This window comes from Balearica regulorum, chromosome 5 (genome assembly GCF_011004875.1).
Source record: "Balearica regulorum gibbericeps isolate bBalReg1 chromosome 5, bBalReg1.pri, whole genome shotgun sequence".
Classification (NCBI taxonomy): domain Eukaryota; kingdom Metazoa; phylum Chordata; class Aves; order Gruiformes; family Gruidae; genus Balearica; species Balearica regulorum.
The window spans coordinates 61,173,956-61,186,288 of NC_046188.1; the positions used below are offsets into that span (position 1 = coordinate 61,173,956).

A 12,333-nucleotide genomic window follows, 5' to 3' on the forward strand; every position below is an offset into this window, starting at 1 on the left:
AGTCCTTCAATCATACCAGAATATTCAAGAAACAGTTCTAGAAGACACAGAACATTATCTAGAGAATGACCAGAACAGACTTAACCTGTCTTAAAATGTCTTATGTATTTCTAGTAATGGAAAATAATAAATAAATAAAGTAAAGAACCTTCCCACCCAACTGAGCTTTTACTTTATGATATAACTAAAAATAAGGAATAAAGCAATACGATTTTTTCTTGGTACAGGTAGATATAATTCTGAAATCAGGGAAGTATTCAATTAACATTGACGAGACTTGACAGATGCATTGTCTGGGAAATATCTTGGTCCTTTTCCCATTAGATATCTTTATATAAGCCTGTTTTCCATATTATACTGAATATCAGTGCACATTAGACTAAAAATGTAAGCAACGTGACATCAAAGTCAAGTCTCTTGAAGAGGTTGACGATTTACTCATGACCTATCCGTGCACTGTGTAACAAACTCTACATACCACTAGTATGCCTGAATCTTTTTGTTTTAGAGCTTGGGCATCAATACCACTACGAAACAGCTGTGAACGGGACATGCAATCTGCTGATTCACACAGAATACTTCTTCCAGCATTTGCTTTGCTTCTCTATACCATTGTCTCCACCATCATGGCAACTGAGGGAGGTAAAAGTGATGTCATTTGGAAGCCTGGAACAATTTAATTCTATTGCTTATTTATCAAGATTAAATCCTAAAATGTTATGGGCCCAAACAATCTGAAAAAGGAGTGAGAAAAAGGAAAAGACTATTAAAACAAACAAACAAAAAAATCAAACCTGGCTTCCAACCTCAATTATTTGTTTAGCATGAAACTGGAAGAAATCAGTTAATCAGTTATGCCATCAGTTTAATCAGTTATGCCACATATTACAAGTTTAATCAGTTATGCCACATATTACAAGGCTATCTTTCCATGCCATGGAAAAAATACCCAACATGAAACACTTAATGTCTTACCCAGAACTAGCCTTACAACAACCATTTTTCAGAGCTTCCATTCATGGAGACGCTACTGAGTAGCAATGTTACCCTCTCAGTGGAAAAACCATACAGCCAGTAAGTCTGCAAAACTATTTTGAAGGGAATATGAAAAGGCATCTTTAAGTAAAACTGAATTTTTTTCTAAATAAAACATAGCACTGCTCAGATAAGCAAGGCGATAGACCTGTTTGTTGAATACATAGTCTTTTATTGCTCATAAAAGGAGACACTGGACAATTTGACATAGGTTGGAAGCACAATCTATTAACAGAAAAGATTGAAGCAGGTGAAATCCTATGGAATGACAAACCTGAAAATCCTCAAAATCATAACAAGTTTTCTAACCCTTTCCTTCAAAAGAAAACACACTACAGAGCTCTGACAACTCCTGGAAGAAAATAAATGCCTAATCTGAAAATCAATTTAAATAGAATATGTCTATTTTTCTTTCTCTTGATTTTTCTAAAGAATGGAATTATCAGTTTATCCATGTTATCACCAATGTGTACTGGGTTATGCATAAATCATCATGGAAGAGAGACAGAGTTAAAATTTCCAGACGTATGCAGGTGATTTATAAGCACAGGTTCCGTAGCATAATTAAAGGGACATGGGCTTCTATTTTACTTTGGCTCTTTTACAGTACCAGCCAGGATCATAACCCAAGGTTTGCAATGGCTAAGAAATTATTTCAATTCCCCAGGTTTAGGAATTATGGTTTAGGACTTGCTTTTCTTTCTTTATTCCTCTATATCTGAGAGAACTGCAGTGCTTCCCTGACTATCTGTTTACATGTTTTATAAGAGAAGAAGTGAAAAAATAAAAGCCCAATTAACTTCTGTTGGCAAAAAGTCTTGTTTGAATAAGGTTTTTCATTCAGAAAAAGAAGGGAGAAGGAAGTACCTTTCTAAGTTTTCCCATCAGCCTGGAACTTGTTCCAGTGGTGTGAAAAGTTATTTGCAGAGTTGTATCACATATGTACACTTACACTTTTGTGTATCTAGCAGTCTGTTAAAGCTTGTACATTTAGAATAAAGTGAAGACTCATATGTGGATGAGAATAATAATAATAATAATAATAATAATAATAATAAAAACCCCTAGATATTCTTTAAACTAAAAATCCTGGATAATGACTTCCTGCCTAATCATGGCTAGTCTGATGGTAACATTTGAAGCTCTGTATCAGTCTCTGGAGAGAAAGCTTTACTATAAGAGCAAGAAGAAGCACAACTGCAGGAACAAGAGGCTGATGTCATCTTCATCATTAGGGGGAAAAAAATGAAGGCACAGCATGGGTGTCACTATTTAAATTTATAAAGCTTTAGTGAATGCTTTCCCATTGTGCGCAAGTGAGATCATGGCCCTACCCAGATACTTCTTTTAGGAGCTCATACTGAATGGTCTGCGAGCACAAACCCCAAGGCTGCTGAGTTCTAACCACAGAAATCAACTTCTGTTCTTGGACGCTGTAATGTTGAGAGAAAATTTTTAATTGCCTTACTGTGAGAGCAGCAAAAGACAGCAAATTCTGTTTTGCATCATATGCCTTTCTAGTGGAGAGGTCTGTAAAAACAAATTCATAGCTCCAGTCCTGGATACAAATGTCAACCAAAAAAAAAAAGTATTCTAACTCATCAGGCCATGAAGGTAATTAATAGCTAAGCTATTTTAAATATATACATCACAAATAAAGACAATTATGTATATTTTTATATATATATATATACACACACACATATTTATGTATATGTGTCTGTAAAATACAGATATATACTATCCAGCTAACTGGAAGCCTTGGTGAAAACTTTTTTCAAAGACACACCAAAATAAAAAACTAACACATACAATATGGTATGTTAACGCATAAATTAGGATGTGTTTAAGTTACCATATATTATTAGAACAGAGTAAATCTCTCTTACTTCAATATTCAGATGTCTGAGGTAGAATTGCGAGTTTTCTTCCTTTATTTTACTTTAAATTTTCTTCACATAAGTGTTGAATCAGAGAAATCTGTGTGTCACAGAGGACTTGACAAATTGAGAATAATAATTAAAAAGTAAAAAAAAACCCAAAAACCAAACCAAAACCAAAATAAAACAGGAAAATCACAACAGAGAAAAAGACAAATATAGTTAAATCTCAAAATAGTTCGGTGTAAAATAAAGCACTATTATACCTGCAATGATGTCATCCATCTGCTCCAAAGCTGCTTCCAGCATATGACTAGCGTCAGAAGCCATCACCTGCGATTTCTGCAGACCTTCACTGTTTCTACTGAAAAGACAGATGAAACCATGTTTATTGCACTAAACCAGACCTGATAGAAAATATGTCACTGTTACATTATAAATTAAGCCACACAAGCAAATGTCCACACTAGCAAAAACACAGTCTAGTAATATGGAAACTAACAAAATTGTTCCTGTTCTTGACAGATGACTTGGGATTTCTGAGGTTTTCATTCATTGCTGGAATTTTTTTATTTTTTTTAAAGAGATTTTATTAAAACAAGGAAATGCAGATGGAAACAAAACCAAATGATCACCAATACTGGAAGCCTGAGATTCCCCTGCCCCTCATCCTTAACAACGGCTCCCTAGATTCCAAGTCCAGTGCATTTCAACCTTTTGGACGGTGGGGAGGAGGAGGATTGACTAGGTTTTAATGAAGGAATAAACACATGGTGAAAAACATGCTTAATCTATAAGCAGAACTCTGTAGGAGCTCTGCTTTTTGATTGCTGGCATAAGAGTAAACAGATACAAACCTGTTCCTGGCTCAACCCCAGCAGTAACTATATCTCATATGGCTTTCATGTCCAACCTCCACGTTATAGCACCCCAAGTCCAGCAATTCTGAAACAGTTTTTAATCTTCCTTTCTATACCCCCATTCAATCTTTCTATCACTTCTTTCATGACACTGAAAATACAGTTCTTTCTGTTCCAATAATGCCCAAGTATGAATTTTCTGTTTCATACTTCCAAGTATGAAAGTTACTGCTGCCTCTTTAAAACAGGATTAAAGACATTCATGTTACCATTTGACATTAAGGATAACAAACAAAATTTTCCAAAATTAGTCTCTACTTGTGAGTTGGTGTTGCTGGACTATTAGTCAAGTAGAGTCACTATTGTCAACAGATGACATTTCAAAGAGGAAAAGAATTTACGCTGTCGATTTCACTGCCAGTGAGAAAACTCTCTCTGAAGTGATGTGCAAAAGAGCCTTACTTCATTGCTGAAGTATGAAACCAGTGCCCACACAGCTATGAATAAGGATCGTACTTGTGCATAATTTTTACAGTGCTCTAACACACAACTCAAAATACTGACAGAGTCTTTAAAGGGTCATAGAATTTTGATTTCTATTCCATGAATGGTGCAATTCAGTTTTTTGACACTCAGTCTTCCGATACAGCAAGTTTTTAAACCTGTGATTCAAACTTGTTCAATTTTGACAGCTTTCTAAGGACCACAAAGGACACCTGTGTGACAATGCCTGGAGATATCCTTAAATGATGCAGGTTGTGGATAAGTGTATAGGCAATGGTCATATGTTTGTGGGGCTGATTATTCCAATGCCGCTGAAATTTCACTAATTTGTATTTATCATGTGATTACCTAAGCTAAGAATTCAATTATTTTGAATTTAAATAAATATTACAATTATCTCCAATGGCAATTCATATAGATGAAAATATTTTTGTACTGTGTTCATCCAGTGACAGTTCAGACACTGGCCACCATGACCAATTCATGACTGGTAGCTAAACCACCCACATTTACCATCTTAGTTGGAGTCTGCCTAAACACTAGAATATAGAATCAGCAGCCAGAGGATAAAGTCAGCTTTAAAAGAAAAGCTTACTGACTTTTTGTTTCAGAGGGACCATCAAAAAAATGAAATAAAATTTAAAAAAATTCTTAAAAGTACACTTAGGCTGAGTCCAAATTAAAGTATCATAAGAAATGTTCAGTCTCAGTAATAAGGCCAGTGCAATGGAAAACTTTCACTAACACATCAAAATTATTTGCTTCTCTTGCAAACTACAAATCCTGAGATACAGGCTTTTCTCCGTGCTGCTGGTGAAATATACACAAAGAAAGCTAATTTATTAATAACCTCTGTGCAATCAGTAAGGTGTGTGTCCTACGTCCACTTTAGTCAATGCATACAACACTGCTATAGAGAGGGACAGATACAGGAATAAGAGTCAGAAACTACTATGTTCTAATTTAAGCTCTGCCATTTATAGCTTCTCATAATGGGTAAGCCATTATTTAACTTCAGATCAAATTGATCTGAAGAGCAATATGAGAATGCCTTACAGAAAATGGAAGAAAGGTCTTTAGTGTCACACAAGGCAAAAATTAATGAATGGTTGGTTTTGGTCTCTCCGTTTTTGTCAAAATAATAATTTAAATATGAACAATGCTAAATGTAACTGAATTTCACCAAATGCATCTGACACAAAAATTTCATTTAATGGTATTGGAAATTATGCTCAGAATAATCTGGAAAGTCATTAAGTCAGCTGATATAAACTTAAAATTTCAGAATGCTTACACATGTGAACTTTACAGACACTCCCTCTGATTCTGTTGCTTCAATTTGTTGGTTTTGGTAGATTTCCATCTTTTGTTGTCACATTTGCCTGCCAGTAGCTTGGCAAATCCACTAAATACTTTAGATATACCTGATTCTCAACTGCAAGGAGCCTCCTGCCTTGCAATATTTTCCGGGGTTCAAAGCAACCATAACATCGGTAATAATCACCTCAGTGAAAGGAAATACACCTACAGTAAGCAGCTGCCAAAGGGGCACCTAGGCTACCTTACTCCTTTAGCAGATGTGGCCACCAGCCACTCCCCCAGAAATCTATCGCCACAAGCTGTCTTGGTAAAACAGGTCAGTAGACTGGCTCAAAATTAAAAGGGAGAACAAGAGTGAAAAATACTAACAATATCATACAGTTTTATTGCTAGATTGCACTGTATGCTTTTATTTGTGCTGTAAGCTACGGCTCCATGTGCTTAAAGCAGCTAGAGCAATACACAGTTGTTATTAACAAGAAATGCAGGATTACCATTTCTTCTAAACATCAAATTTAGTATTTGACCATCTGTAGTGAAAAAGGTACAGAAAATGCTGATACTTTACATTACAAACTTGAAATTTTACTGATAGAAAAACCGTCAATCAAGACCTTGGCACAAACCAGAAAGTTTTGCTGAAAAATACCACCAGAACTAAGTCTTCTATCTCCTCCCAACCTCCACACTCTGCCTGTTTTCTCACCTGTATCCACAACGTATTTGCTGCTTAACTGCATTAAGCTAGAGTAATACCTGCTGATCAAACAACGATTTACTAATAAAAGCAATGTTCTTTGCTCCAGAGCGATAATGTAATATTACTTGCTTGACATCTTTTTCTAGACAGACCTGTTGCTTGTGCTTCGGGCAAGTCTTACTTTCCCAGACACTCCCTTCTTACAGTTTGACTGCTCTAAGCAATATTATGAAAATAGCTTGTTAGACCTCATATGCTTTCTGTTACCATTGCTGATCTAGTTCTATAGAAATATCTGCAATTGTGAATTCTTTTTTATTATTTGTAAATAACAAAACACCTGTATCAATCCCAAGGCATGTCAAGTGCCTCAGACAGGATCCATCTATGTGCTGGTATTTTGATTGCAATTCCTTTTATGGTGTTCATTCCTGAATGACATCAACAGATACAGAACACCATGACTTATCTACCTACATAAAAATATACATATATTTTGAAGAATATGTTTTTTCAGCTTTGGTAAGGACTGAACAAAAACTATCTCTGACATTATAGTACAAGCTTTACTATTAGCAATTTCTAACCTTCAGGATTTATTAGATTAACTTATATCCCAGCAAAATACAAGAACCAATCTACTTACCTTTTCAGGTCCCTAATAAGAAAAGAATTTACTTTTTTGGCTGATCAGTAAAAATTGCTCGCTATTAATAGCCAAAGTTTTACTGTTAAACAGACTTACATCTAAATTATTATCATCCCTTCTAAGCCACACGCTCATACTAATTTAGAGCCCAGCCCACAGATAGATATTGCAACCCTGTTTGTTATAATTACCTAAGTAATAAGATCTTCCAGGAAGTGCAGACAGAGCGAACTGGTCTGAATGCCCTAAATGTATTTTGTTCAGCTAGCTTTAGCCTATAAATCCCATTCTGAGATTTGCATTTCAAATAAAATGAAAAACCTCTGGTAGAACTATTGTGCTTAGAGACAAAATACCCCTTGCAAATTTCTTAACCTACTTTCTGTATGTAAAACTATAGCTTACTGTGTCCAAAAAGAACATACTATTTAACAGACATATTCACTATGAGCAAGATGTTCTTCAGAATTATGAAAAGCCGTAATCAAATTTGAATCTCGCATGGCTGCCTTGAACCAGCAGCTGTCCAGAGATAAGAATGTGAACATTTAGGCAACACGTAAGTCAGATGTTTTTCCAAGGTTGCTCCTAATAATGAGGTTGCCAACTTTATCAGTTATGGAGAGGGTTTTTTGACAAAAACTCTTGAAATCCAGATCTTGCCTTAATACCAGTGCTTTGGGTGGCCTACAAATTCCTCTTACATTTAGAAGACACAGCTAATAATTAACTACCATCACTCTTTTTTCTGGGATGCATAAGATACATGTTTGTAAATTGTTTAAAGATTCAAATTCAAGTATTGCTTTGTACTTAATGGTATAATGAAACAACAACTGGCTTGGGTAAGCTTCAGAAGTCCTCCATGCTTTTTTCAGCTGCCAGATGACTCCTGAGCTGGAATGAACAAACGCGCACAATTTCCACCCCTGCCATTTCCCACCTTGCTTCTCACTGAACCACATGCTGTATTGAATCTGGTCACCCCACAGGAACACAATTGGTGATTCATTTCTCCAGCCTGGCTCAGGAGTCCTCATGACACCATCAAACACAAAAGTTATAAATGCATATTTTGATCCTGGCCTTTTAGAACCTGGCATACCTCACTAATTAAGTTAATCCTTAGTCCTAAATAACCATCCACAGCTGCTGGGAACAGAAGAATTTCTGATGATAACTAGAATGACCACCTAAGGAACACTACTTATAAAGCATCCTCCAGGACTATCCAGCCAGAAATCCTATTCATCTGATTATACCTTAAATTTAATTTATTTGTTAATATAGACACTCCTTGCTCTATTTTCTCTTCATATGCTTAATTGGAATAGGTGGAAGGGAAAATAGAATCCTTCCTTCATCGATTACCCTTGATGTAATAAATAAAAACAAGACTATAGAGGGTTTTTAAAGAGTAACTAGGATAGGAATTAAAAAAAAAATTTCAGCTCGAAAGCATAACGTGTCCACACTAAGGAGGAGGGGGAAGCTCTAGAGAGAACTATAGATTAGCCAAAGTTGAACAAAGAACTGATAGTGAACTATTTCAGGTAGCTAGTAGAAGAACTGGTAGAGTCTCTAGGCAACATATTGCTGGGCGTCCTTGTATGAGGGAACATCTTTAGGCAAAGCACAGTACTAGTACAATACCTCCATGATGAAAATGAGCTAACTAAGGTCATTAACTAAACAAGCTAAACTAACTTATGCAGGCAGCTGGGTATTATTACCCTGGCACTGTAAAACCACCATGTTGTGTGCTGCTGATAAAAGTTAAGAGTGACAAGCAGTAAGAACTATGCTGCTTTTAAACACATTATACTAAATAATTTGATTTAAAATATGAAGGGAACTGAATGTAGTTAAATTTACTGCATTATGAAGTAGCAAAGTCAAAGCCAAACATCTGTTTTCAAAAATAAACCCATTAAGTTTGCTAATATGAGTCTGAATTTCAACTTTGGGGGAAGGGGTGGGGGGGGAGGAAAAAAGAAAGCACCTTTAAAAATATGCTAAATGATCTGGCTGATACTTTAAGAACACAAATCACTTCATAATAACTCCTCCACAGGACTCATGATATTAAGTTACAGTTGCTATTGGTACCATAACCAAATTTCCTGACTCATGTTTGTATCCTTACATATAAAAGCTGACACTGACAGAATGGCATGTGCAAAGTGAGGTTTCTTTAGCTCCTTCTCTATAGCAGTTCTATCAACTGTAGAAAGCCCTTCATTCCTTCAGTGTTCAGAAAAGCTCCAAAAAGCATTTAATAATTTAATTTTAAATTGTTATCAGATATTTTAAGTTTTCTGTCTGTTATACACAGCATAAAGGGAAATGCTGTAGCTTCTGACTTTGCAAAACAGCATTCATTATTCATTATTGTATTAAGTGAAAAACAAAACAAAACAAAACACCTTAATTACTTCAGTTCAGTTGTCATCTAACTAGTTCCAATTTCTAGCTAGTTAAAATTTAAAAAAAATTACAATGAATAAATGTTTTGGATTTAAACTTCAACTGAATAAATCATTGCCTGGTAAAATACATGAGACGAAAGTTTCTGAACCAGAACACAAACATTTCTGGTCTTAAAAAAAAAAATGCAAAGAAGAATGGCATGCAAAAGTCAGATATGGTACTACAGTTCAGTTATAAAAATTTTACACTTAAGAAGACTTAGACCCCCAAAATTCTGACATTTAAAATAAACTATTTTTCTTTCCCTTCTAATCTCAGGTATTCACTGGCTTCAAGGTCACAGCTTCAAGTTTCCTTTCATGAAGGTCAACATTTCAACTAGGTCTTCTAAATTACTTAACTCCAGATCCAATGCCTGGGAAACTGTATCCCTCCCCCAACCTCCATACTCCCCCAAAAACCCCAACCCCACAAAAACACACAGGAGTTGAAAAACTTAAGCTGAGAAATGATATAATGAATGATCCTATGAAAGTAAATAAATGCTCTAGTAAATTGAAAGATGAGAAATGGTAATAAAAGTAAACTCAGATTTCATGCATGAATGAACTCTTTGCCCTAGAGTAAAACAGAGGACAAGACCTTGACAGCAATTGAGAGAGATTAGGTATATATGATTAACAGAAGTATTCAAAGCTATTCTCTGTAAAAATCCTAAAAAATTAGGCAAACTATACTGCTGGAAAAAGCATTCTTTAAAACTTGAGAATTAGGAATAAGATTTCTTATGGTTCATAAAAAATTCTCAGACTTTTTCAAATCTCTCTGGAAAAAAAGCTTCTCAGCCTGGGCATGACAACCTGTTGGATCAGGTCAGTGCCTTATGGAAAATCCTAGTGTTCCAATTTTGGTTGTCTTTCTACATTTCAGTAAGTTTTGTAAATGGAAATTATTCTTCTTGCCCATTAAGCTGTTATAGAACCAATCAGCAGAACAAGCACTACTAATAATTTACTTTATTAATCTATTAAGTACATGTGTATAAATCCCACTAGGGATACAGAAGTTTATATGAGCACTGTGAAACACATTTTCTATTACCTTATGCAGGTACTGTTTGGAACATTAGTCTGAAAACACAGATGTTTTATTGAAGGAGGCCAGTGCTAACACAGGGCCAGAAGATCTGATATCTCAAAAGAAATGTAAGGAGGTCCAATTTTCAAATCCGCTCACAGTGTTCATTTTCTTCAGTTCTTTGATGTACACAGAGGATCACTGTAAAAATCAGCTGCTTTGCCAACAAAAAGCAAACACTCCTCAGCCAACTGGCTTAGTTTTTAGAACCCATACAGTCCTTGGTCCTAGTGCCTTGACTTCTATTTATTATTGCCTGTGGTGTAATTAAGACAGGTATCCATTAAATCATATGACTTGGAGGCAGAAAACAGCTATGTACTTTTGGAACTCACAACACCAGAACAGTCATGCTTGTTCAGACTAAAAGTCTGTCTGGCCCAGTGCTCTGTCTCTAATGATGTTCAGTGCAACACAGGTACGTAGTGATCAGTCTCCTGCTCTGTCTTTCCCAATAATCAGCAAGCACGAGACTTTATAAAACACAGACTGGATAGGAACCATTGTGTTTCGTAGATGTTGAAGGACCTACCCTCTGTAGATTTATCTGATTTCTTTTCAGATCCATTTTGTGTAATTTTTCAATGACCGCTCTGGTAAAAAGCTGATGTCTGGGTTAGACTACACAGAGAAACAGTCCAACATAGACACAACTAAGAAAGATCTTTCTTATTATTATCTCTCATTACAAAATTATCTACTCTTGGCTTACTTGGGTTATAAAGCTCTGTCCTGATTTTGCCTCAACTTTATTAATGTGATATGAAGACTTTTGTGAAGTCTAAACTTAGCTTTAGACATAAGGCTTAAAAATGAATACTAAAAAGACAGCTTTTTTACTTTGTAGAATTTAATTTCATATTAGCATTTTTCCCACTTTGAAACATTTTATGCAGCAATTTATAAATAACTGGAAACATCACTAAGCTGGTTTAATATGACCCACCCTGCATCTGTGAACACAAACACGCTGAATTCACACTAACAGGAACTGACAGTATCAAGTACTTCTGTAAAAATTTAAGCTTCAGTAGCTATTTTGAGGAAAGTGTCTGTGGGAAACAAAGAAAGGAAAAATATACTTTGCTAGAAAAAGCAAATTCAACATAAGTGAATCTCCCTGGATTAAAAAAATCAGGAACAACAAATGGGTCACTATGAGAAGCACCATATCCCACATTACTCATCACATCAGTGAAAATATAAATTTTAACAGCTGTGTCAGTTTAATGCTTATAAACAAAACATTAGTATATTGATTGCTTCCTGAAGATTAATGAAAATATCTTTCGAAAAAGCTGTCTTCAAGTTTTTGTCTTTCTCTGCCTAAAGAATATGTATAACCAAAAGGGAAAAATTCTCTATTGCAAGTTAAATCCTCATCTAAAATGACACATTTTATTGATTTTGCTCCTCCTTATTCAGAATATGGAACATCTTACTCCTTGCAGAACTGGCAAACAAGTAAGGAAGTAGCTGCATCAAACATTGTGCCACAGCTGATTTCTGAATCAGAGAATGATATATTCTCCTATCATATTTACTTTCCATACTTAATGGATTAACACAATTTTATAATTATGAGAAAAAGCATTATACAGAGAGGCAATGTTGCAAGACAGACACAACAGTAACTTGACATCCAAAAGCAACATTTAATATTTTTAAGATTTACATAGGCGAAACTTGTAATATCTTCCAGCTGCAGAAACGTTACTACAAGTGGCGAGAAAAACGTGACATCCTTTATTCCTGTTTTTCCAGCGGATCCTGGGAGAAATATGAATACCAAGACGACTAGAGACAGATTAAGCACCC

At 35.4% G+C, this 12,333-nt stretch overlaps 1 protein-coding gene across 1 annotated transcript in view; it reads right to left on the reverse strand.

The window, feature by feature from the left end:
* Positions 1-12,333, reverse strand: part of PPFIBP2 (PPFIB scaffold protein 2) — a 109,141-nt gene that overhangs the window by 86,257 nt on the left and 10,551 nt on the right. The window contains exon 2 of the mRNA XM_075755225.1: positions 3,182-3,279. Within this exon, the coding sequence (XP_075611340.1) occupies positions 3,182-3,245 (64 nt within the window). The 5' untranslated portion in view covers positions 3,246-3,279. The remainder of the gene's footprint in view (positions 1-3,181; positions 3,280-12,333) is intronic.